A 27,769-nucleotide genomic window follows, 5' to 3' on the forward strand; every position below is an offset into this window, starting at 1 on the left:
CTCAGGAGGAGAAACTCCTCCCAATAAATATTCTGGAATTAAGAGCGATATTCAATGCTCTTCTATCTTGGCCTCAGTTAGCAACTCTGAGGTTCATCAGATTTCAGTCGGACAACATCACGACTGTGGCTTACATCAATCATCAAGGGGGAACCAGGAGCTCCCTAGCGATGTTGGAAGTCTCAAAGATTATTCGCTGGGCAGAGTCTCACTCTTGCCACCTGTCAGCAATCTACATCCCAGGCGTGGAGAACTGGGAGGCGGATTTTCTAAGTCGCCAGACTTTTCATCCGGGGGAGTGGGAACTTCATCCGGAGGTCTTCGCTCAACTGATTCTTTGTTGGGGCGAACCAGATCTGGATCTCATGGCGTCTCGCCAGAACGCCAAGCTTCCTCATTACGGATCCAGGTCCAGGGACCCGGGAGTGGCGCTGATAGATGCTCTAGCAGCCCCTTGGGTTTTCCAGATGTCTTATGTATTTCCACCGTTTCCGCTGCTGCCTCGACTGATTGCCAAGATCAAACAGGAGAGAGCATCAGTGATTCTGATAGCGCCTGCGTGGCCACGCAGGACCTGGTATGCAGACCTTGTGGACATGTCGTCCTGTCCACCATGGTCTCTGCCTCTGAGGCAGGACCTTCTAATTCAGGGTCCTTTCAACCATCCAAATCTAATTTCTCTGAGGCTGACTGCATGGAGATTGAACGCTTGATTCTATCAAAGCGTGGCTTCTCGGAGTCGGTTATTGATACCCTAATACAGGCCAGGAAACCTGTTACCAGAAGAATTTACTATAAGATATGGCGTAAATATTTGTAGTGGTGCGAATCCAAGAGTTACTCATGGAGTAAGGTTAGGATTCCTAGGATATTGGCTTTTCTACAAGAGTGTTTAGAAAAGGGCTTATCCGCTAGTTTGTTAAAAGGACAGATTTCTGCTCTGTCTATTCTTCTACACAAGCGTCTGACAGAAATTCCAGACGTTCAGGCTTTTTGTCAAGCTTTGGCTAGGATTAAGCCTGTGTTTAAGACTGTTGCTCCGCCGTGGAGCTTAAACTTAGTTCTTAATGTCCTGCAAGGCGTTCCATTTGAACCCCTTCATTCCATTGATATTAAGCTGTTATCTTTGAAAGTTCTGTTTTTGATGGCTATTTCCTCGGCTCGAGTCTCTGAGTTATCTGCCTTACATTGTGATTCTCCTTATCTGATTTTTCATTCAGACATGGTAGTTCTGTGTACTAAACCTGGGTTCTTACCTAAGGTAGTTTCTAACAGGAATATCAATCAAGAGATTGTTGTTCCATCGTGTCCTAACCCTTCTTCAAAGAAGGAACGACTTTTGCATAATCTGGACGTAGTCCGTGCCCTGAAATTCTATTTGCAGGCAACTAAAGATTTTCGTCAAACTTCTTCCCTGTTTGTCGTTTACTCTGGACAGAGGAGAGGTCAAAAGGCTTCGGCCACCTCTCTCTTTTTGGCTTCGTAGCATAATACGTTTAGCCTATGAGACTGCTGGACAGCAGCCTCCTGAAATAATTACAGCTCATTCTACTAGAGCTGTGGCTTCCACCTGGGCCTTTAAAAATGAGGCTTCTGTTGAACAGATTTGCAAGGCTGCGACTTGGTCTTCACTTCACACTTTTTCAAAGTTTTACAAATTTGACACTTTTGCTTCTTCGGAGGCTGTTTTTGGGAGACAGGTACTTCAGGCAGTGGTTCCCTCCGTTTAAGTACCTGCCTTGTCCCTCCCTTCATCCGTGTACTTTAGCTTTGGTATTAGTATCCCATAAGTAATGGATGACCCGTGGACTGACTACATTTAACAAGAGAAAACATAATTTATGCTTACCTGATAAATTTATTTCTCTTGTAGTGTAGTCAGTCCACGGCCCGCCCTGTCTCAAGGCAGTTCAAAATTTTTTTTATTTAACTCGTCACCACTGCACCCTATGGTTTCTCCTTTCTCGTCTTGTTTCAGTCGAATGACTGGATATGACATGTGAGGGGAGGAGCTATATAGCAGATCTGCTTGGGTGATCCTCTTGCAACTTCCTGTTGGGGAAGAGATATAATCCCATAAGTAATGGATGACCCGTGGACTGACTACACTACAAGAGAAATAAATTTATCAGGTAAGCATAAATTATGTTTTTGCAACAGTTAAGTTTGCAAGAGAACTAGATGGCAGCACTATACCTAGATATCCCTCAAAGAATGCCATGGGAACAAGGAAAAATTAATAGAAGTAAATTGGAAACTTTTTTTTTTTTTTAAATTGTATGCTCTATCTGAATCGCCAGAAAACTATTTGTGATTTCATATCCCTTTTTAAGCCGTTTTCACAATTTACACATGCTCCTACCCCATTCCAAACTCAGCATAGCAACAAATATTAAAAACAAAGTAGTTGTACGGAAAGCAGTCTTATGTAGAATTGTACAAAATATATCATTTTTACATACTTTTAGTTTTTCCACTTATTTTGATTATTTTTTTTTTATTCATACATACATGGATGTATGAGCCTTAGCATAAAGAACATAATAGAATGAGGCTAGTGGTTTCTTCAATCATTTGATGAATAAGAGTAAATTATAAAGTTCCATAAAATTGCACGCGCTTCCTGAATCACAAAGAAAACATTTGTGTTTCATATCCCTTTTTTTTTTAAGTTGGATCTAGCAGTTTAATGACTAACATCCTGCATTTTTTTCTCCTTAAAACGGGGAGTCCACAGCTGCATTAATTAATTATGAAAAATACAGAACCTGGCCACCAGGAGGAGGCGGCAAAGACATCCCAGTCAAAAGCTTAAATACCTCCCCAATATCCCTCATCCCCCAGTCATTCTTTGCCTTTCGTCACAGGAGGTTGGCTGAGAAGTGTTGGGACGGGAGTTTTAAGTGGTCCTTTCAGCCTCTCCGTGAGAGCTTGGATGAAAGTTGAGTCCGGAGATGCAGGGAGAGTCTTTCTGTAAAACCATCCGACTCATATCAACAGCTCCGTAGGCAATAGGCATTGACCAGTTTCGCTGCCTGCTTTCTGCACTCGTGTCCAAGCGACGCTACTATCTGTCACACTTGAGGGACCGTGTTACTGTTCCACAGCATAGATTCTGGTAAAATCATATAATTTTCCTTTCACTGTGGAATAAATGTAATGATGGAATTCAGGGTCTCAGTTAGCCTCTATCTTTATGGAATTAAGGGTTAATTTCTAAGGGGGGGGGTTAATGAACAGTGGGTGACTTAATCATATTAATGTGATTCTGTCTGCTGTTGTGTATGGATTTTGAGCTATGCAGTTTCTTGATGGGACTGGCGTGCTTCCTTGACCTGTAGGTTGCACCTTGTGACCGGGCGTGGTCATGTTTATTGCCCATTTCTGTATTCTTGACTGAGGGTTGGTGGAGAGAGGGTCTTTCTCTACTTGTCTGGGTCATAGGAGGTGGTGAGTGCCCCAGCTTTTGGGTGTGTGAGGTGCCAGTTATTTGTATACGGTCAAGTTATTGAGGACTCTAATTTTTCTGAGGATTTCTCGGATTCATATTCTGTTTCCAGTTTAGATTGTATTGAGGCCTGGGTAATTCCGCCCAACCAATTATGTTCCATATGCAGTAATAGTGCTTTTTTTTTTCTTCCTCTGGGGAGAGAGTAGAGACATCTGAGCCTTCCGCCCCTGAGGATTCTATGTCCCATGAGACGCGTTCCCTAGAAATCACTTTTCCTGCACAAGCAGCTGTCCCAACTACGGTTACCCCTTCTCCGGAAGGAGGTTTATTTTATCCAGAGGTTGCAGCTCGGTTGCGCATGTCCATATTCTTGGTGTTGGCGAGTTTACAGTTTGAGGGCCAGCTGAGAGCTTACCCGTGTCCTATTCACCTGGGGGTGCCAGGTGAGGAGAGTATTTACTCTGGAGCAGTTCTCTCTGGTGCTACAAGGGTGCTTCCGTCAGGGTCGAGGCCTTAAAATGCCTGGATTTTGCACGTACTGCTGAGGCTTGGCGGTTTTGGAGGAATTATGCCTTTATTGGCCTCTGGATACTGTCTTCTGATGAACAGCGCTCGACAAATGGAGGGATGTGTTTCCTATTCTTGATTTGTCTTTTGTGTATCTAATCCCAGTTCTGAGCTCTTGAGGAATCAGGAGTCCGACAGACTGGTCCTGTTGGTTTTCTTTCTTGTTTGGCTTTCACCTGCGGGTGTGACCTACTTTCTTTTGATCCAGTTAGGATGTGGGGGGGGTTCCCTGGAGCTCGAGACTGTTGTAGACTTTTCCTTTTTTGTAGGATTTTTTTTTTTTTTTTTTCCCTGCGATTTTATGGTTGCGATGGTTGTTGCTTCCGGCGGAAGTCACATATTAGTCACTTATGTTAAGACAATATTTAGGCCTCTTGGCTTATTTGTCTGTTGCTTGTCTGTTTAGTGTTGCCCTGCTAGGGTTTAGAATTTTTTTGCAAGCCCTTGAACCTGGTCTGCAGGCTAGTCCTTTTTGGGTACTAGTTAACTGTTCTTTTGTGGGGTTTTTCAGAAATTTTGTATCCTTGACCACATGCTGGTCCTGTTTGGGTACTAGTTTTTGTTTACCTCCTTGGACCTTCTATCCTGGGTATCAGGATTGTCCTAGGTTACAAAGCAGCCTGTGTAGTCTAGTGGTTAGCTTTGTGGCTTTGCAACTCAAAGGTTGTTGGTTCAAATCCAACTGCTGGCGCTGGATGTCGATTTAAAGAAATCTCCAGTACCTAGTGTATGGGGTGCTGTTTCCCCCCCTATTGGTACTCCTTATGGATAAATTATTTGATTTTTGGATCTTTTGCCAGTGTTTATCTCCTCTTATTGAAGATTGCAGACTTGTCCTTACCCTTTTTGGGGTAGGACTTTGGTAATCTAGTTGCAGAGACAAGATTCTTAGGGACTGTTTTTTTTTTTTTGTCCTTGTAATGTTTATATATATATATATATATTTTCTCTCCTTCTTTCTATATGTTTGGGGATCTGGGGGATCCTTATGCAGTCTCTTGCTGTCAACCGATGGGGAGTTTTAGGATTCTGAGGGCTGATCCAGACTGGATCTTTAGAGAATTGTGTTGTGTGTCGCTCGCGCTCTCTCGCTCCTGATCTCTTTGGGTTCAAAGTCTGCAGACTTTGTGGGTGTTACCTTTTTAGAGGCTGTTTTGGGGCTGCATAGACAGCCACTTAAATACTCGTGTGAACAGAGTTCATAACTCTTTGGATATGGCTTTTTCTTCTGTTGTGTGATCAGTCCACGGGTCATCATTACTTCTGGGATATTATCTGCTCCCCTACAGGAAGTGCAAGAGGATTCACCCAGCAGAGTTGCTATATAGCTCCTCCCCTCTACGTCACCTCCAGTCATTCTCTTGCACCCAAAGACTAGATAGGAGGTGTGAGAGGACTATGGTGATTATACTTAGTTTTTAGAACTTCAATCAAAAGTTTGTTATTTTACAATAGCACCGGAGCGTGTTATTACCTCTCTGGCAGAGTTTGAAGAAGAATCTACCAGAGTTTTTCTTATGATTTTAACCGGAGTAGTTAAGATCATATTGCTGTTTCTCGGCCATCTGAGGGAGGTAAAAACTTCAGATCAGGGGACAGCGGGCAGTTGAATCTGCATTGAGGTATGTAGCAGTTTTTATTTTCTGAATGGAATTGATGAAAAGATCCTGCCATACCGTTATAATGAACATGTATGTATATTCTACACTTTAGTATTCTGGGGATGGTATTTCACCGGAATTACTCTGTAAAAGTACATTAAACCTTTTAATAGGTATTTTTCATGTTAAACGTTTTTGCTGGAATGTAGAATCGTTTGCATTAATGAGGTACTGAGTGAATAAATATTTGGGCATTATTTTTCCACTTGGCAGTTTGCTTGTTTTAATTATGACAGTTTCGTTTCTCTCTCACTGCTGTGTGTGAGAGGGAGGGGCCGTTTTTGGCGCTCTTTGCTACGCATCAAAAATTTCCAGTCAGTTACTCTTGTATTTTCTGCATGATCCGGTTCATCTCTAACAGAACTCAGAGGTCTTCAAACTTCTTTGAAGGGAGGTAGATTCTCTCAGCAGAGCTGTGAGACTTATATAGTGACTGTGATTTAAAACGTTGCTCTGTAATTTTTCTGTTTAAAACTTAATTAGTGTTATTTTACTAATGGGAACAAACCTTTGCTAAAAAGTTGTGTTGTTTTTAAAGTGTGATGCTATAACTGTTTTTCAGTTCATTATTTCAACTGTCATTTAATCGTTTAGTGCTTCTTGAGGCACAGTACGTTTTTGTTAAATAAGATTGTAACCGAGTTGCATGTTTATTGCTAGTGTGTTAAACATGTCTGATTCAGAGGAAGATACCTGTGTCATTTGTTCCAATGCCAAGGTGGAGCCCAATAGAAATTTATGTACTAACTGTATTGATGCTACTTTAAATAAAAGCCAATCTGTACAAATTGAACAAATTTCACCAAACAGCGAGGGGAGAGTTATGCCGACTAACTCGCCTCACGTGTCAGTACCTGCATCTCCCGCCCGGGAGGTGCGTGATATTATGGCGCCTAGTACATCTGGGCAGCCATTACAGATAACATTACAAGATATGGCTACTGTTATGACTGAAGTTTTGGCTAAATTACCAGAACTAAGAGGCAAGCGTGATCACTCTGGGGTGAGAACAGAGTGCGCTGATAATTCTAGGGCCATGTCTGATACTGCGTCACAGCTTGCAGAGCATGAGGACGGAGAGCTTCATTCTGTAGGTGACGGTTCTGATCCAAGCAGATTGGATTCAGATATTTCAAATTTTAAATTTAAATTGGAAAACACCCGTGTATTACTAGGGGAGGTCTTAGCGGCTCTTAACGATTGTAACACTGTTGCAATACCAGAGAAAATGTGTAGGTTGGATAAATACTTTGCGGTACCGGCGAGTACTGACGTTTTTCCTATACCTAAGAGATTAACTGAAATTGTTACTAAGGAGTGGGATAGACCCGGTGTGCCGTTCTCACCCCCTCCAATATTTGGAAAGATGTTTCCAATAGACGCCACCACACGGGACTTATGGCAAACGGTCCCTAAGGTGGAGGGAGCAGTTTCTACTTTAGCTAAGCGCACCACTATCCCGGTGGAGGATAGCTGTGCTTTTTCAGATCCTATGGATAAAAAATTAGAGGGTTACCTTAAGAAAATGTTTGTTCAACAAGGTTTTATATTGCAACCCCTTGCATGCATCGCGCCGATTACGGCTGCGGCAGCTTTTTGGATTGAGTCTCTGGAAGAGAACCTTAGTTCAGCTACGCTGGACGACATTACGGACAGGCTTAGAGTCCTTAAACTAGCTAATTCATTCATTTCGGAGGCCGTAGTACATTTAACCAAACTTACGGCTAAGAATTCAGGATTCGCCATTCAGGCACGTAGGGCGCTGTGGCTAAAATCCTGGTCGGCTGATGTAACTTCTAAGTCCAAATTACTTAATATACCTTTCAAGGGGCAAACTTTATTTGGGCCCGGTTTGAAAGAAATTATTGCTGACATTACAGGGGGTAAGGGCCACGCTCTACCTCAAGACAAAGCCAAAGCTAAGGCTCGACAGTCTATTTTTCGTCCCTTTCGGAATTTCAAAACAGGAACAGCATCAACTTCCACTGCACCAAAACAGGAAGGAGCTGTTGCTCGTTACAGACAAGGCTGGAAACCTAACCAGTCCTGGAATAAGGGCAAGCAGGCCAGGAAACCTGCTGCTGCCCCTAAGACAGCATGAACCGAGGGCCCCCGATCCGGGACCGGATCTAGTGGGGGGCAGACTCTCTCTCTTCGCCCAGGCTTGGGCAAGAGATGTCCAGGATCCCTGGGCGCTAGAGATCATATCTCAGGGATACCTTCTAGACTTCAAATTTTCTCCCCCAAGAGGGAGATTTCATCTGTCAAGGCTGTCAACAAACCAAATAAAGAAAGACGCGTTTCTACGCTGTGTACAAGATCTATTATTAATGGGAGTGATCCATCCGGTTCCGCGGTCGGAACAAGGACAAGGGTTTTACTCAAACCTGTTTGTGGTTCCCAAAAAAGAGGGAACTTTCAGGCCAATCTTGGATTTAAAGATCCTAAACAAATTCCTAAGAGTTCCATCGTTCAAAATGGAAACTATTCGGACAATCTTACCCATGATCCAAAAGGGTCAGTACATGACCACAGTGGATTTAAAGGATGCTTACCTTCACATACCGATTCACAAAGATCATTACCGGTATCTAAGGTTTGCCTTCTTAAACAGGCATTACCAGTTTGTAGCCCTTCCATTCGGATTGGCTACGGCTCCAAGAATCTTCACAAAGGTTCTGGGTGCCCTTCTGGCGGTACTAAGACCGCGAGGAATTTCGGTAGCTCCGTACCTAGACGACATTCTGATACAAGCTTCAAGCTTTCAAACTGCCAAGTCTCATACAGAGTTAGTTCTGGCATTTCTAAGGTCGCATGGATGGAAAGTGAACGAAAAGAAGAGTTCTCTCTTTCCTCTCACAAAAGTTCCATTCTTGGGGACTCTTATAGATTCTGTAGAAATGAAGATTTATCTGACAGAAGACAGATTATCAAAGCTTCTAAATGCATGCCGTGTCCTTCATTCCATTCAACTCCCGTCAGTAGCTCAATGCATGGAGGTGATCGGCTTAATGGTAGCAGCAATGGACATAGTACCCTTTGCACGCCTACATCTCAGACCGCTGCAATTGTGCATGCTGAGTCAGTGGAATGGGGATTACTCAGATTTGTCCCCCACTCTGAATCTGGATCAAGAGACCAGAAACTCTCTTCTATGGTGGCTTTCTCGGCCACATCTGTCCAGGGGGATGCCATTCAGCAGGCCGGACTGGACAATTGTAACAACAGACGCCAGCCTACTAGGTTGGGGCGCTGTCTGGAATTCTCTGAAGGCTCAGGGACAATGGAGTCAGGAGGAAAGTCTCCTGCCAATAAACATTCTGGAATTGAGAGCAGTTCTCAATGCCCTTCTAGCTTGGCCCCAGTTAAAAACTCGGGGGTTCATCAGGTTTCAGTCGGACAACATCACGACTGTAGCTTACATCAACCATCAGGGAGGGACAAGAAGCTCCCTAGCAATGATGGAAGTATCAAAGATATTTCGCTGGGCAGAGTCTCACTCTTGCCACCTGTCAGCAATCCACATCCCGGGAGTGGAGAACTGGGAGGCGGATTTCTTGAGTCGCCAGACGTTTCATCCGGGGGAGTGGGAACTTCATCCGGAGGTCTTTGCCCAAATACTTCGACGTTGGGGCAAACCAGATATAGATCTCATGGCGTCTCGCCAGAACGCCAAACTTCCTCGCTACGGATCCAGATCCAGGGATCCGGGAGCGGTTCTGATAGATGCTTTGACAGCACCTTGGAACTTCAGGATGGCTTATGTGTTTCCACCCTTCCCGCTGCTTCCTCGATTGATTGCCAAAATCAAACAGGAGAGAGCATCAGTGATTCTAATAGCACCTGCATGGCCACGCAGGACTTGGTATGCAGATCTAGTGGACATGTCATCCTGTCCGCCTTGGTCTCTACCTCTACCTCTAAGACAGGACCTTCTGATACAGGGTCCATTCAAACATCAAAATCTAACTTCTCTGAAGCTGACTGCTTGGAAATTGAACGCTTGATTTTATCAAAACGTGGTTTTTCTGAGTCGGTTATTGATACCCTGATACAGGCTAGGAAGCCTGTTACCAGAAAGATTTACCATAAAATATGGCGTAAATACCTATACTGGTGTGAATCCAAAGATTACTCCTGGAGTAAGGTTAGGATTCCTAGGATATTGTCCTTTCTACAAGAAGGTTTAGAAAAGGGTTTATCGGCTAGCTCATTAAAGGGACAGATCTCAGCTCTGTCCATCTTGTTACACAAGCGTCTGTCAGAAAATCCAGACGTCCAGGCATTTTGTCAGGCTTTAGCTAGGATCAAGCCTGTGTTTAAAACTGTTGCTCCGCCATGGAGTTTAAACTTAGTTCTTAACGTTTTACAGGGTGTTCCGTTCGAACCCCTTCATTCCATTGATATAAGATTGTTATCTTGGAAAGTTCTATTTTTAATGGCTATTTCCTCGGCTCGAAGAGTCTCTGAATTATCAGCCTTACATTGTGATTCTCCTTATCTGATCTTTCACTCAGACAAGGTAGTTCTGCGTACTAAACCTGGGTTCTTACCTAAGGTAGTCACTAACAGGAATATCAATCAAGAGATTGTTGTTCCATCCTTGTGTCCAAATCCTTCTTCAAAGAAGGAACGTCTTCTACACAATCTGGATGTAGTTCGTGCCCTCAAGTTCTACTTGCAGGCAACTAAGGATTTTCGACAAACGTCTTCCCTGTTTGTCGTGTACTCTGGTCAGAGGAGAGGTCATAAGGCTTCGGCTACCTCTCTCTCCTTCTGGCTTCGTAGCATAATTCGTTTAGCCTATGAGACTGCTGGACAGCAGCCTCCTGAAAGAATTACAGCTCATTCTACTAGAGCTGTGGCTTCCACTTGGGCCTTTAAGAATGAGGCCTCTGTTGAACAGATTTGCAAGGCTGCAACTTGGTCTTCGCTTCATACTTTTTCCAAATTTTACAAATTTGACACTTTTGCTTCTTCGGAGGCTATTTTTGGGAGAAAGGTTCTTCAGGCAGTGGTTCCTTCTGTATAATGAGCCTGCCGATCCCTCCCGTCATCCGTGTACTTTTGCTTTGGTATTGGTATCCCAGAAGTAATGATGACCCGTGGACTGATCACACATAACAGAAGAAAACATAATTTATGCTTACCTGATAAATTCCTTTCTTCTGTTGTGTGATCAGTCCACGGCCCGCCCTGTTTTTTAAGGCAGGTAAATATTTTTTAAATTATAATCCAGTCACCACTACACCCTTGGCTTCTCCTTTCTCGTTGGTCTTTGGTCGAATGACTGGAGGTGACGTAGAGGGGAGGAGCTATATAGCAACTCTGCTGGGTGAATCCTCTTGCACTTCCTGTAGGGGAGCAGATAATATCCCAGAAGTAATGATGACCCGTGGACTGATCACACAACAGAAGAAAGGAATTTATCAGGTAAGCATAAATTATGTTTTTTTTTGGGGGGGAGCAATTTTCCCTTTCCAGATAACTTTGTGGTTGTTACACAAGTTTTTTTGGTCTTGATCCAGCTCTTGGTGTTGGTAGTCCGTTTTCTTAACCTACTCCTTGTCTTTGACTTGGCATTTCGGTTCTTTTGTTTCTAAGATTTTATAGTGTTGGATTTGTCCGACATCAGCAGGGCGACATTTTCTTGTTCCTACTGAGGCGGTTCCCTTTCTCGCTTCTGGAGAGATGGGAGTTTTTTTTTTTCTTTTCCTGGGTATTTCTTTATGGAATGTTCTTGGGGTTCTCTATTTTCCTTCGAGTTGGAAGGATCTGGTCTGTACCATTTGGCTCCTCCAGAGGTAGTTTCCTCATCTGAGTCAGAGTGGTAATAAGGATAGGTATCCTGGATCCCGAGTTGGTTTCTCTGGATGTTGGTGCCTGCTTCCTTTTCTTAGGAACTCGTGGTTGGAAATTAATTATCTGATCACTGGGCATCATCGATGCTGGGATATTTTAATCTCTTGTCCTTGGGACATCGAACAGTCCTATCAGAGAAGCAACTGTCAGTCATAGTAAGGGTCAGATAATCTGACTGCTGTTTGTGCATCAACCACATATTTTGTCTCTCGCAGGATCCTTTCTTAGGTTGGGAGGCCTTGCAGGTACCTTGGCAGTGGTGGGTTCTTTCCTTTTTTGAGTTTTCTCTTACACTTGCCAGGAATGTCCTGACATATGTTTTCTAGCTACTTGTCTCTATACTATGACATTTAGTCTGACGGCCTATCCGATGGAAGCCAGTGGCATAAACGGATGTTACTATTCCTTTTCTGTTCTGCTCAAGTTTGTGTGTGGGTTTTTTTTGGGGGGGTGGTTTTCTTCAGACCGACGGGTGTTCAGTTCTCTGTGCTAAGTTAGCGGTCTATGGTAAGGTAGTCTTCTACCTTTTTTGTCCTTCTGGGACTTTGGTTCAAGTTCAGACTTCACATTGGTTCCAATCTTTTAAATTCTTTTTATTCGTCGTTCTGGCACCTTTTTCACCCTGATATTTCTCCTACTGTGCCTGGTTCCCTTGGCAGAATGCCTGGGGGATGAGGGAAGTGGGGGAGGTATTTAAGCCTTTGGCTGGGGTTTCTTTGCCTCATATTCCCATAAGTAATGAATGCAGCTGTGGACTCTCCCCGTTCAGAAGAGAATTATCAGGTAAGCATAATTTTGTTTTTACAGATAGCTTGTGCATTCTTGCACCATGTAAATTGCAAACCGTAACAGATTAGTGAGTTTGCCGGCTTTTACGTATCTATCTTTTGCACATATGGAAGGGTTTTGACAAATTTGCATAAAATGTATGGGTTTGTCTAAAGATTTAGGAGCCAGGTAGTTTAAATTTTTTGGGGGGATTGATTAAAGTGGAAAATTTATCTTGCTACCAACATCACTGACCTGTGAATTACCATCTTGAAACTAAATGTATTCTTTCACTGTGGACAACAGTAGGAAGATGTAAAGCGTCCCCAACAGATTAATGTCCCTTTAATTTTGTAGTCTCTGAACTGTAAAATCTGTTGGATTTAGAAATATATATCTATATCCTACATTAATCAATTGCCTGTGTTTGGTTTTTTTTTTGGAGGGGGGTTGCCCCCCCCCCCCCCCCCCCCCCTTCTAAAATAACTTATTTTTTCTGCGGTAATCAATAGTGTATTTTAAACAAATATCTGTTTGATAGTGAACCATGCAGGGAAACAGAGGCTTTAGAATGGAACAGAATCATGCACCCCGGAAACAAATGCAGCAGCATCACCAGCAGCAGCACCACCAACAACAGCAGCAGCAACAGCAGCCGCCAGAGGATGAGACTCCTTCACCCACCAATGGAGAACAGAACACAGAACCCAGTAAGTAAATGCTCCCTTTTTTGATTTGTTTGTGATTGGTAGACTATACCTCATATTGATATCTTCATAGATGAAGAGGTTACCATTGATCTGAAAACTTTCCGTAAACCTGGGGAGAAGACTTTTACCCAGCGAAGCCGTCTTTTTGTTGGCAACTTGCCTCCTGATCTCACAGAAGAGGAGCTACGCAAAATGTTTGAGCGATATGGCAAGGCAGCTGAGATCTTCATACACAAAGACAAAGGATTTGGATTTATTAGACTGGTGAGTGGGGTATAGAAAACCCAATGGGATGCAAAGTAGGTTTGAATAAGGTGGAAAGTAATTGAATTGTAGTTGAACCTTTTTCACACTCCTGTAGCAATATTGAGATTTTTTGCTAGCTACTAGAAGTTACATTTCAGTAAGTATCCCACACAAATTATATATTCTGTAGGCCCAGCAGATTCAGAATATACCATTATTTAGTTTTTATGGCAGGTGAGAAAGCTGCAACAAAAAATAGTTTTAAACATTTTTTTTAAAGGGACATTGTACTAGGCTGACCATATTGCTGCTTTAAAAAGGGACACATGAAAAATACATATGTCAGGGCTGTTTAAAGAAATGATTTGAATAATGTTCTGACATATGTATTTTTCATGTGTCCCTTTTTAAAACGGCAATATGATCAGCCTACATTGTACACTAGATATTTCTTTGCATAAATAGTTTGTAGATCCATTTATATAGCCCATCTGGTAGTGTTTTTGAAACGATGTATAGTTTTTCTTTATTACTCTTAACCCCCTTGAGTGGTAACGACGGGTCTGAGCCGTCGCAGAGTTTCCCACTCAGGTGCTAACGGCTCACAGCCATCGCTAGCACTCTCTCATCTTAAGGGAGATCTAAGGGCTCTCACCCTGGCGATCAGGCCTGCATAGTGACAGAGATCGCCGGGTCTTCACATTTTGCGCGGTGACATTACGTGCAATGACGTCACCGCAACTTTATTAAAACCAAGACCCACTGTTGGAAAGGTAATAGCCTAACCTTGTGTAAGTCTTATGGATCTGGGGAAAAAATATTTTAAAAAATCCTTAAAGTGCCTGGCATTTAAATGGTTAACTTTGTGCTGATTTTCAGACTCAACCAATCCCCAGTGTCAGATGTATACATGGTTTATCTCTTTTCATATGCAGGGATGGGGGGCGGGGTAGTAGTGTCTGCTTGTTTTCCCAGTCAAATATAATCAACAGTGCTAAACTGGGAACTTCTAAGTTTTAATATTTATTTAAAAAAAAATTTTTACCAGGAAGGATACATTGAGATTTCTCATTTTCACGTATGGTCCTGGGTTTTATACAAGATTTTTAGATCAGTATCTGTGCATTATTCTTTCTTATAGTAGTATCTATTAACAAAGGATATCTAAAGAATGAAGCAAATTGGATAATAGAAGTAAGAAAGTTGTTTAAAAGTTTTATTCTGATGCATGAAAGTGATTTTATATTTTTTAAGCAAGAATATTTGGTAATAAAGTAAACAAAATGTGACACGGAAAAAGACTGGTAAAGAATTGTTGGAAAAGGGGAAAGAGACGTAGGAAAGACATCCCATACAGTTTGTCATACTATAATATAGTTCCCAAGTTTATCCATATACTGTACATCTTGACCTGAAGAAATAAATGGTATACTAAAACAATCGGTAAGTGGAGTCACTCGTCCACTGTCTGGCAAACACTTCAGTTGTGTTATATATTGTCATACCTTGTCCCACTAAAATTATATGTATCAGAAATGTTGCCAATCTATTTTAAAACTATTGCCAACCCTTTTTTACACATAAACTGCAACTTTTCAGAACTTGCCGGCAGGAAAGTATCTGGCCTGTGAAGGCGAGAGAAAAATCAGTAGTCATGAGGACAATTGCAAAAAGTGTCAAATTGATAGGTATAGGTTTGTTGGGTGCAAGGTCTGAATTTCTATGCTATTTGGCTAACTGGCTTCTATAGTGAAGAACCTGCTTATTAAGGTATCAGAATGAATGACTTGGTGATTTTTTCCCTACAGGAAACTCGCACCCTGGCTGAAATAGCAAAGGCTGAACTGGATAACCTTCCACTTCGTGGAAAGCAGCTGCGAGTTCGCTTTGCTTGTCACAGTGCTGCTTTGTCTGTCCGTAATCTTCCACAGTTTGTGTCCAATGAACTACTGGAGGAGGCATTTTCCATATTTGGGCAGGTGGAGAGAGCTGTGATAATTGTTGATGACCGTGGTAGACCTACTGGCAAAGGCATTGTTGAGTTTGCATCAAAGCCCTCTGCACGTAAAGCTCTAGATCGATGCTCTGATGGTGCTTACCTTCTCACTGCGTAAGTATTGTTTTTTGGTAACCACATTAAATTGCATATACTAGTCTCATTTACAGTGGCTTTAATATGTTCTAATTTTAAATATTCATTCATACACTGTAAAATTAGAATATGGGCTAGCCCATAATGTAACATCAGGAAGGCTTTATTAATTCTTCTGCAGGCTTTATGGGGCGGAAAATGAATGTTTCTTTTTTGTCTTGCAGTTTCCCGCGGCCTATAACTGTAGAACCCATGGAGCAGTTGGATGAAGAGGAAGGTTTACCTGAGAAACTTCTTGCTAAAAACCAGCTCTATCACAAGTATGTGACATACGACCTTGGCATTTTCTGTTGGCTGTATGCTAAAGTCAGATTTATTTTTTTTTGTTTTATTTTTTTCATAAATTGGATTTGTTAAATGAAAATATCTAGCTATTAGTGGATGGGTAACCGTGGTTTTGTTTTTAATTTTGTTTTTTTAACTGTATGTTCAAGGGAACGGGAACAACCTATTCGTTTTGCTCAACCTGGTTCCTTTGAGTATGAATATGCTATGCGCTGGAAGGCCCTGATTGAAATGGAAAAACAGCAGCAGGAACAAGTGGATCGGAACATTAAAGAAGCACAGGAAAAGATGGAGGTGGAAATGGAGGCTGCAAGACATGAACACCAGGTTATGCTTATGAGACAAGGTGAGTCTTTGTACTCATTCTGTAAACTAGGGCCTGAATTTTTATTAAGTGATGACATCAGTGTTTCTTTGTAACTAGGCTTGAGTCTCAGGCTGCTGGTTCAAAACAATCTGAAAAGTTGTTGCTAAATGTGTATAATCTTGATAGTTCTTCATAACTTGCTGCTTTTGGAGCAAGGCTAACTAGTATTATGAATGCTCCTTTTTGTAAAATTTTAAATACTGCAAGTTTTATGCAGTAATTAAAGGGACAGTATACACCAATTTTCATAAAACTGCATGTGATAGACAATAATATAAAAGTGTGCACAGATGCTGTTCTAAAACTCCAGTATAAAACCTTTTAAAAACTTACTTAGAAGCTCAGTTTAGCACTGTTGAGGTAGTCTGGAATTGAAAGGGGCTGGGTAAACAAGAGTAGACACTCCCCACCTCCCCGTTCCCTGCATATGAAAAGACGGAACATAAACAGGAACCTGCAGGAGTCTGTAAATGCGTGTATACATCTGACACATTGGGGCTAGGTTAGGAGTCTATAAATCAGCATGTTTTTAAAGAAAATATATATATATATATATATATATATATATATATATATATATATATATATATATATATATATATATATATATATATATATATATATATATATATATATATATAATTTTTTTTTTTTTTAAGTGATGGTGTAAGTGCACTCTCACCAACTTATGCAACTTGTCAGGGTGCTGTAAGATAATAGATCAACTGTAGCAAAGAAGCACTCACTGAACGATTCCAACTGTGACAAAAGACTAATTCAAACTCGTTTGAATTAAAGTCTTTTGTCACAGTTGGAATCGTTCAGTGAGTGCTTCTTTGCTACAGTTTATTTATATATATATATTTATATATATATATATATTTATATATATTATTTACCTTGCATTTCTCATTTTATTTTCAGATCTAATGAGGCGCCAAGAAGAGTTGCGCAGAATGGAGGAGCTTCACAATCAAGAGCTGCAGAAACGCAAGCAAATTGAACTAAGGTGTGTGCATTTAAAGGGTCTTTTGTGTTGACAAATCTTTATTAAAGGGAATTTAAACAAATTGTAGACTGATTATGAACCTTAACCCCTTAGTGACCAGAACATAAGGACCTGGACTGTTTCTACATTTCTGCTGTTTGTGTTTAGCTGTAATTTTCCTCTTACTCATTTAATGTACCCACACTAGAGTGTAGATTTTTATTTTTTCACCATTAAATGGACTTTCTAAATATACAATTATTTTTTATCATAATTTACTGTACAGTTTAAAATAAAATAATGAAAAATTTGAAAAACTTTTTCTAACTTTGACCCCCAAAATCTTGCGCATCTACAACCACCAAACACTGTCTACATGTTCTTTGCGATATTTACATTGTAACACTGATAGGAATCCCTGAATAACCCTTCACATGTAGACAACCTAAAGTATTGATCTAGGCCCATTTCACAAAAAAATCCTTAAACTTTTTCACTAACTTAAGTTTTTTGTTTTGTTTTTTTCTCACTGAAATTATTTACAAACCTATTTTGCAATCATGGCACAAATGGTTGTAAATGCTTCTCTGGGATCCCATTTGTTCAGAAATAGCAGACATATATGGCTTTGTCATTGCTTTTTACTAATTAGAAGCTGGCTAACTGCAGCTGCTCACCCCTTGTGCCTAGATCAATACTTTAGGTTGTCTACATGTGAAGGGTTATTCAGGGATTCCTATCAGTGTTACAATGTAAATATCGCAAAGAACATGTAGACAGTGTTTGGTGGTTGTAGATGCGCAAGATTTTGGGGGTCAAAGTTAGAAAAAGTTTTTTTCAAATTTTTCATAATTTTATTTTAGTGTATAGATCAGTGTTTTTCAACCAGTGTGCCATGGCACACTAGTGTGCCGTGAGAGATCCTCAGGTGTGCCGCAGCAGACTGACAACAGTGCGGGGGTGTCCCTCTTTCAAATTTTGAAATATTGGGAGGTATGTGACAGACTCATCAGGCATCATTTATAACCATGAAATTGACGTTCATTCACAGGCAATCATTATGATTGTTTGTGAAGGAATGTAAATGTCGTATAGTTTGTAGGAGGCATGAGTATATATATATATATATATATATATATATATATATATATATATATATATATATATATATATATATATATATATATATATATATATATATATATATATATATATATATATATATATATATATATATATGTATGTATGTGTATATATATGTATGTGTATATATATATATATATATATATATATATATATATATATATATATATATATATATATATATATATATATATATATATATATATATATATATATATACACATATACATATGTGTGTATGTATATGTGTATATATATATATGTGTGTATGTGTATATATATATATATGTATATATATATGTGTATATATATATGTATATATATATGTATATATATATGTGTATATATATATGTATATATATATATATATATATATATATCCTGTATTAGGCTACAATGTGTGATTTTGTAAAATTTTGGTATGGTGGTGTGCCACGGGATTTTTTTAATGCAAAAAAAAGGTTGCAAATCACTGGTATAGATTACCCTCCCACCTGACACATCCCTCCCTAATCCCTCTCAAACAGCTCTTCCCTGTCACCCCCATTTTAAAGGGACAGTCAACACCAGAATTTTTGCTGTTTATAAAGATAATCCCTTTATTACCCATTTCCCAGTTTTGCATAACAAACGGTTATAATACACGTTTTACCTCTGTAATTACCTAATATCTAAGCTTTTGCAGACTGCCCCCTTATTTGAGTACATTTGACAGACTTGCATTTTAGACAATCCGTGCTCACTCCTCAGTAAATTCACGTGCGTGAGCCCAATGTTATCTGTGAAACACATGAACTAATGCCCCTCTAGTGGTGAAAAACTGTCAATCTTTTCAGATTGGAGGTGTAATTCAAGGTCTAAGAAATTAGAATTTTAACCTCCTAGTTTTAGCTTTCAACAAGGTATACCAAGAGAACAAAGCAAAATTGGTGATAAAAGTGTATGTATGTTCTCTCAAATATAAACAGCTGGAGAGCACTCTCACTTCATAAGTCAATCCGCCAGGGTGCATGCAGGGGTTGAATAGTATAATAAATGGAAGGCTGCACTCTCTGGTCCTTTACATATATACTTTTTATTTGTGACTTTTCGGGGACCGAAAATATATATATATTATATTATATTAATTATATTCACCACTAAACTACCTAGTATGTCAACTGCTATTGCAAAGAATAATTTTTCTATTATAAGACAAATTGTTCACTTTTTTTACATCAAGTGACTCAGAAGTTTAGGGGGGGGGAGTAAACTAATCAAAAAGCAAACCTAAATTGCCTTAAAAATAACCCCTGCCTTCCTGGGAGAAAGTTTAAAAGTACAGATGTATATTGCAGCAAAATGTGTATTGCAATGATGAAACATTTTATGTGTTAAAATGTCGAGTTTAATGGTCCTTTGATACACGCTATTTTAAGACATGAGGAGGAGCGCAGAAGACGTGAGGAGGAGACTCGCAGACAGCAAGAAGAAATGCTCAGACGTCAGCAGGAAAGCTATAAAGGAAGTTATCCTGATTCTGTGAGTATTTTTTCACTTTATTTCTCTTGTGTTAAGTAGCAGATTTCAAATACTGCACTTCAAAAATATACATGAGGTTGTAAAGCAAATTCTATCTAATCTTTCTATCTAATCTATCAATCTTATCTATCTAGCATTTTATAATGGGTTCGTAATTGTGAGTGCGATTCCCCTCTTGTTTCCTTGTTGGATGACAAATGTTTTCTGTGACTGTATATTTAAACTTTTTCCCTTTATTTTTTTATTTTTTTTTTCTCTTCATCAGCGAGAAGCAGACATGAGGCTGGCACAGATGGCTATGACAGGTAAAGTAGTATTGGTAGTTTGCCTATGTAAATTCCTACCTTAATACACAAGTGGTAGCTTGTATGCTTAATAATTTAATAGACATACAGCCCACCATTAAAATACAAGACTATATGCTGTTACTTTTATATAAAACAAAGTTGGATTATTTTTTTGCAGGCTCAATTGGAGTTAATAACCGTCCTCCCCCACTAGTTGGAAGCAATGTGCCTACTGGAACTGCAGCCACTACAGGACCTGGTCCTATGATGCCAGAGGGTGCTGCTATTGGAATGGTAAGGGAAAACCACCAGTAATTTTCAGTTATAAACTAATGAGGACATATTTCTATAAGTGTTGTTTGTTTGTTTCAGACCCCACCACCAACTGAACGCTTTGGACAGGCTTCTAACATAGAAGCACTTGGAGGAGCAACCAACCCACCCACATTCCCACGTGGTGCCGCAGGTGGTGATTTTGGCTCTAACAAACGTCGAAGATACTGATTTTTTTTTTTTTATTTTTTTTTTTTCCTTTGTTGTCTGTCCAGGAGTCTCTGAGCTGGCCAGGGCTAGTGAGGTTTTTTGTTTTTTTTGGTCATCAGTAGTGTTTAAATTGTGGGCAGTCTCTACAAATGGAGACCCATTCCACATTTATTTTTATTCTTTTGTTTGGGAGGGGGCAACTTAGTGCACAAAATGTGAAAGTTTCCAAAGCAGAGATGCCAACATCTCTTGATTACAGCAGGATGTAGGTTAATAATAATCTTGAAATGGATATCTGAAATGCTGCCCCCTTGCCACCCATTAAGTATATTATGCCGCTTTGAATCGCCTGTTTTCCTAACAGGTTGGTTATTTTATACATGTTTTATTGCTGCCCTGTGCTCTTCCAGAGAGGTTCAATTTTTTTTATATATATATTTTTTTTTTTAATGTATTTTTTTTTCCCATTATTTTGGACCATGAGTTTTATGCAGTTTATTTTCTTCAACTGTGCTTGGGCTGGTCTACATAACTCAGTCTTTGTCACTTCACTTCCAATGTGTTCAGCAGTCAGTCACAACTTTCTACTGTCATCCCAATGAGCGCGTACCTGATGCCTCTGTGAGCAGTGCCACAAGCAAACTAATGGTTCTTTAGGATGTTAAAGTTAAGAAATAAATGGGATTTTAAGTATATTCTTTTTTTTCTTTTTTTTTTTCTTCAAAAGTGTCTTGTTTTTCTTTTTAGAGTGGGGGTGTCTAAACTCCTAATTAGTAAATAAAACACGTCTTGGGGCATAGGAAGTTAACAATTCAACATATATACAGTTGTATATGTATTATGGTGGGGAAATCTAACACCCTTTTTTTTTTTTTTTTTTTTTTTTTTTTTTAATAAAACCCTTTTAGAAAGAGGTTTCTATTGTTTATAACCAAAATAAAGGTGGTGGGGGGCTTAAAGGGATACTAAACCCAATTTTTTTTATTTCATGATTCAGATAGAGCATGAGATTTTAAGCACCTTTCTAATTTACTCCTATTATCAATTTTTCTTTGTTCTCGTGCTATCTTGAGTTGAAAAAGCAGTACTGTAAGCTTTAGAGCCAGACCATTTTTTTGTTCAGCACATGGGTAGAACTTCCTGATTTGTGGCTAAATGTAGCAAACCAATCAGCAGCTCTACCAATGTGCTGAACTAAAAAATGGGCCGGCTCCTAACCTTTTATTACTGCTTTTTCAAATCAAGATAACATGAGAACAAAGAAAAATTGATAATAGGACTAAATTAGAAAGTTGCTTAAAATTACTTGCTCTATCTGAATCATGAAATAAAAAATGAGGGGTTAGTATCCCTTTTAAAATGTATATTGTATAGCTGTGACTCTCACTGCTGTTTGAAGGGGGGAAAAAGTGTTCAGCTTCTGTCACAGGCTGTGAGAACTTGAGCTGGGATTCTGGGATATGAAAACCAAATTTATTTTTCATGATTTAGATAGAGAATACAATATACTTAACTAATTTGCCTCATTCTTTTGGTATCTTCTTGTCGAGGAGAGAGCAGCAATGCACTACTGTGAGCTTACTGAACAAATAGGGTGAGCCAGTAAGAATGTGTAGTCCCCCATCAGCAGCTCGACGCATACCTATAAATCCTTTAAACCAATGGATACCAAGAGAATAAAACACATTGGCTGATGGAAAGTTTTCCCCACACATGCTCTATCTGAATGGGGGGGGTGCTTTTTCTAGAATTATTATGGATCTTACATTTCTGATGAGCCTTGTTAGAAAATATTGCCAGATTGTTAATCTAACATTTCTTAGAATGTGCTTTTAAATTAATGAGCCAGCTCAACACACAGAATATAATAGTCTTGGAACCACCATTTAATCTGAGTTTTGAAACTAGCTCAAATTAGTTTCCAAGAAACTGCTCTTAAGAACATTGACATTAAACTGTCACAATGAATGCTACATAAATATATCACAAGGATTCAATAGACTTTATTGATATAGGTTGGAAGAAAATGGATGGCATGAAACCTGATGGGAAGAACAAAAAACTAAATGTTTACTTGCAAAAACATGAAACGGTAGCTGGAGCTCAGTATCAAGGTGAAATGACAAACATGGTGGGATTACTTAATGATCATAAAGTTAATACAGAGGTTACATTTTCTTTAGAAGGAGAAATCTGCATGTATGCTAAGCATTATCACCGCAGTGGTGACCTAACTATACAGACAAAATGCATATATTTATACATCTTGGTCTACTATAAAATATACTTTATTGGGGTGTCTCTACTTAGTAAAAAGTTTTGTTTTTTTTTTTTTTGTTTTTTTTTTTGCCCCCCAGCAAAACTATTTTTACATTTACAAAAATAAATATTTGGGCATTTTGAATTCTCTTTTAAATGAGGTATGGAGGTCTGTAGCTTGTAAGGGAGCCGAGATGGAGTGGTTTAAACAACCTGTCCCCAGCCAGCTCCCATTACTAGTAGTTCCTGGTCCCGTCCCCTCTGTCACCACCCATGTCTGGTGACCTTGCCAACACTCCCATGTAGCCTTATAAATGCCACCCACTAACACTACAAATCATGGTCTGCCGTGAGGGATTGGCAATCCCCCTGCATAACAAGAATGGTTGTCATGCTCACACAGGTAGAGATCTGCATGACGACTCGTTCTCGTCATGCTCATGGAAGTAGTTAATCCCTATGTAGGGTTTAAACCGTTATATGCAAACACTAGTGCAACAATAAATGCTTGTAACATTAGATAATTGTATTTCTTTCCTGAGATATGGTGAGTCCACGTAATCGATTACTGACCAGCAGGAGGCGGCAAAGAGCACCATAGCAAAACTGTTAAATACCACTCCCCTTACCCACAATCCCCAGTCATTCTCTTTGCCTGTAGTAGTTGCAAGGAGGTGGTAAAGTTAGGTGTCTGTAAGATTCTACAAGCAAGAGTTTATTTTCAAAGCAGGACAATGTTCTGATCTTTGCTAAGGGTTTAGCCGTAGTCCATTTCAGTCTCTTCAGTAGAGCATTGGTGGCTTTTAAGCATTTGGGAACTTGGGGTATAATCCCCTCTGTGCCTCCCAATTGATTTATTGCTGCCATTGTCGGAAAGATTGTACAGTATTTTTTCATTTATTTTTTTTTTACAGGTCCATAGGAGGAGGCTGCCTGCTGCAGGGCAGTTACTTTTATGGTAAGTGCTAAATTATATTATATTGGCACTTAAACTATTCAGTTATTCTGATGAGGGGGTTATATTACAGGGCATTGACAAGGTTCTGGCTAATGATTTTTTTTTTTTTTTCCAAATATTTTTATTGAGGATAAAAGCTTACAAATTTACAAAGAGAAAGTGTAAGGTAAAAACAAAAAATTATACTTAACAAGAAGCCAAACCCTTAAATACAGTGGGTAGAAACACAGAATGCAAACAATCAAATAAATCTAACAGAGTGTGTTAAATTACTCATCATATTACAGAGAAATATAAACATTATGCCCACATTAGCTATATAATCCTCTTTTCTATTTATAGAACTATAGATGATACAATAAGAATTAAGAGTGACCCCCACATGGAAATATAAAGGCTTTTTAAAAAGAAAAAAAAAACAGGTTCCCTCTTAAAGTAAACAATAGCTTCACGTGTACTCTTACCCTAAGGAAAGAGTAGAAAGAGGGGTTATAGGGGTCACTCAGTGATTATTGAATATATAGGGCCACTCTTGGACCCTTGCCGCATATATACATGGGAATGTAATCAATATGGACTAGGATATTAGAAAACCAACACTATCAACAGTGATATGCTAGAAAAAGAAAAACCTTGGTTGGGCAACTGTGAATAATAATTTTACAAACTATGAAAGGTGGTCTGAGATTGGTCTTTCTAATCTAACGATATACCATCTTAGGGGATATGGATCTATAGATATACATATTCAAGATGGTATACTAATATCAGAGGAGTTGTACCACCTGTTTATTAACGCTTGTAATGGCAGAGGGAGTACACTAATTAAAAACAGTAAGCAAGGAGTCCATGGGGTGGCACAAATGGGGGAATTGTTACAAGCCTGCCTCTGTGCATAATATCATATCATCCCAGACGGCTTGATTCTCTATGAGCTGTACGTAGCTAACTAGTAGTAAAAGTGGGATATAACCTATCAAACGCATATTATTAACTTAAGAAAAAGTACAAACAAACTTGTGTGGCCAACAGTAAGCACTTATAAACAGAGTGGAGACACTAAATATGAACGGGACATAGCTAACAAGTAACATCCATCGAGATGTGAGCGTCAGTAAATCGGTCCCGCCAAGTGATTAATTGACTCCTAAATAACATAGTAATAAGTTACCCCACTCCTGATCTGGGGCACAGAAACAATTTGAGTCCGCTCAGTTGGATCTTGAGTGCAGAGGTGATCTTGTAGCGTGACTCGTATTCTGCACCAAGGGGAGTCTCTATTGTAAGCGACCACTGCTCCAGTGTGAAACTCTGAGATTCACAGCGGGTGTAAGACAACAACTCGTCCAGGACGTCTCTTAACAGCTGGGAGTCAGGGCTTTGACCATACGCCATTTCACTCAAATGATCTCTCCTCATTTTGTCCTTTATTTAGGGTCTTGGAGCGGGTCTTAACGGTAGCCGGATCACTGGACATAACCCCATGTCTGGTCTTAGTGACCTCCTCACTCTCCTTCTGTACCGACCTGTCAGCTGCACCAAGTACTGCCATATTGCTTCCACTGCCCCGGGAGGTTGTCGCCACTATCTACCTGGCACATTGTCTCCACAGGTTCCATTAGATGGACGTCTGGTGGCAGAGCCAATTTGCCCTCCGAAGGGAACAGTAGCCTTGGTGTCGCGGTTTTACTCAGACTCCCCCATGTTAGATGTAATGTCTCTGTAAAGCGCAAAATGTGGTCTTGAAATAAACAGTCCACCAACTTCAGCAGTTTTACGTGGTTCAACTCCATTAGTATGATAAAGTTCAGTGTTTGCTGTGTTGTACGGCTAAAATTCAGCTCTTGTAGCTGCTCAGCTATTTCAGCTGCCGGACCTGACTTATCAGGAAATTGGGGAGGGCGAATGAGGATCCAGGCCGATGCTAGGCCTCCGCTGCGTACCTCCTAAGGTCTGGTCTGCTGGGCTGGAAAAAACTGTAAAATACTGCTCCGTTAGAGGTAGACAGCACAATAGTACTTGAAGAAGCCTTGAATTTTAGTGCTGATGAGCGATGAACAGCGGATTTATCTGCCCAGATTCACAGCCATAGACAAAAAGCAGCCATTCTAGTCGGTGTTCGGACACGCCCCCTAATGATTTTTTTTTTTATTACTTTGTATGCGATTTTCAGTTTAATGTTTTTTGTAACTTTTTTTTTTTTTCCCCTGGGTAAGGTTGAGTGTCTGGGCATGTTATGTTTTGGTGGGTGCAGCTTGCTGAGGTAGTTTTGGCGTACTTTTTCAAACCAGTAAGTGTTTGTTTTATTTTAGTGCAGCTCAGGGCTGTGTACAAGTGGCTGTTTCTTTGCTGCAGAGTGTTCCTATTTTTTTTTTTTCTCTGTTTTGATCAGCAGGTTCAGGTAGGCGCTTCAGCAATCTGGTTGAGGTGTAGAGCTGCCCATGTTTATTTTACTTTACTTTTATAAAGTTTGTTGCTATACATTTCTGTGTTAACATTACTTTTTTAAAGGGATAGTAACTTTTTTTTGTATAAATTTATTTGAAATGTATTTTTTGTTTTGATGGACTAAGTGGCCCATGTTATTTGTACTCTGTTTGGGGCTAATGTGGAACCTCCTATTTCTTTCTGTTCATGTATTGAGGGAACATTGCATTACAAAGAATCTTTTTGAATCTGAGCCTTTTTTTAGGGAAGATGCTGTTTAAAGTGCAGCCTTGTTCTCAGGCATCCCTACCCTTGTCTGCCTGCATGCTATACGCTGTGCTTCCTCCCATGCTCCAGCTGGAGTTTTCTTTGCAGGATATGGCTTCTCAGAAGCATAAGAGGAAATTTAAAAAAATTTGGAAACCCCTGTTTCAGGGTTTTTTTTTTGTGTTTTTTTCTTTCTAATGTCTCTTTTCAGAAGTCTGAGGAAGAGGATTCTTAAGTCAGATATCACCCTCAGACAATAAACAGAATATTTCCTCCTGATGCTGAAGTTGTCATTCAGGTTCAAATTAGAGCACCTCCGTTTTGTTCCTTTAGGAGGTTTTGTCTACTTTGGATGATTCTGATTCTATGGTTGTAATGACTCCTAAGAAATCTAGCAAGCGTATTATATATTGATGATTCTTCCGCAGTGGAGGTTTTCCCTGGTCATGCTTCAGAGATTGTTGCACGGGAGTGGGAGAAGCCTGGGATTCCTAGCTTTGAGGTTTTAGCTCTGTTTTATGGTTAAATTCCTGGTCTGCTGATGTTTTTTCTAAACTAAGCTTTTTTTTTTCCTTAGAATCGTAAGACCTTGTTTGGACCAGGTCTGGCTGAGATTATTGCTGATATTACAGGAGGTGAGGGTCATTGTCTTCCTCAGGATAAGACACAAACAAAAGTGTCAAAAGTAATTTTCGCTCCTTTCGGAACTTCTCAGCTAAACATTCCTCTTCCAAGCAGGAGCATTCTAAGTCTTTCTGGAAGTCAAATCATTCCTGGAATAAGGGGAAGCAATTTATAAAGCCTGTTACTGACTCGGTCAGCATGAAGGGTCTGCCCCCGATCCAGGAGCGGCTCTTGTGGGTGGCAGATTTTCTTTTTCGCTTGTGTTCGGGATGTTCCGGATCCCTGGGTGGTGAACATCGTATCCCAGGGTTACAAGCTAGAGTTTAGGACTTATCCCAGGGGCAGGTTTTCTTTCCAGGTTATCTGTAAACCAGAGAGAGGTGTTCCTGTGTGTCCAGGATTTTTCCGATATGGGAGTAATAGTTCCTATTCCTTTTCAGGAGTAGGGTCTGGGTTTTTATTCCAATCTTTAGTTCCCAAGAGGGAACATTCTGTCCTATTCTAGATTTCAAGAGTGTGAACAAGTTTCTCAGTTCAGTCTTTCAAGATGGAGACTGTTCGTTCCATTCTTCCTTTAAATCCACTGTGGTCATGAACTGACCCTCCTGAACTAAAGGATGCGTATCTGCATTTTCCTAGCCGCAAGGATTATCGCAAGTTTTTAAGATTTGCGTTTCTATACAAACCTTTTCAGTGTGTGGCCTTTCCATTTGGTCTTGCTACGGCTCCCAGGATTTTTTCGA

At 39.9% G+C, this 27,769-nt stretch overlaps 1 protein-coding gene across 2 annotated transcripts in view; it reads left to right on the plus strand.

Moving 5' to 3' along the window:
- Nucleotides 1-21,186, plus strand: part of NONO (non-POU domain containing octamer binding) — a 33,393-nt gene extending 12,207 nt beyond the window's left edge. For both annotated transcript variants that reach the window (XM_053699095.1, XM_053699096.1), the window contains exons 2-11: nt 12,851-13,019; nt 13,090-13,283; nt 15,074-15,375; nt 15,582-15,677; nt 15,852-16,048; nt 16,994-17,078; nt 19,619-19,721; nt 19,987-20,026; nt 20,187-20,302; nt 20,381-21,186. In XM_053699095.1, coding sequence (XP_053555070.1) covers nt 12,857-13,019; nt 13,090-13,283; nt 15,074-15,375; nt 15,582-15,677; nt 15,852-16,048; nt 16,994-17,078; nt 19,619-19,721; nt 19,987-20,026; nt 20,187-20,302; nt 20,381-20,512 — 1,428 coding nt within the window. In that variant the 5' untranslated portion in view covers nt 12,851-12,856 and the 3' untranslated portion in view covers nt 20,513-21,186. The remainder of the gene's footprint in view (nt 1-12,850; nt 13,020-13,089; nt 13,284-15,073; nt 15,376-15,581; nt 15,678-15,851; nt 16,049-16,993; nt 17,079-19,618; nt 19,722-19,986; nt 20,027-20,186; nt 20,303-20,380) is intronic.
- The last annotated feature ends 6,583 nt before the right edge of the window (nt 21,187-27,769 follow it).

Source organism: Bombina bombina, chromosome 1, assembly GCF_027579735.1.
Source record: "Bombina bombina isolate aBomBom1 chromosome 1, aBomBom1.pri, whole genome shotgun sequence".
In the NCBI taxonomy this organism is placed as follows: domain Eukaryota; kingdom Metazoa; phylum Chordata; class Amphibia; order Anura; family Bombinatoridae; genus Bombina; species Bombina bombina.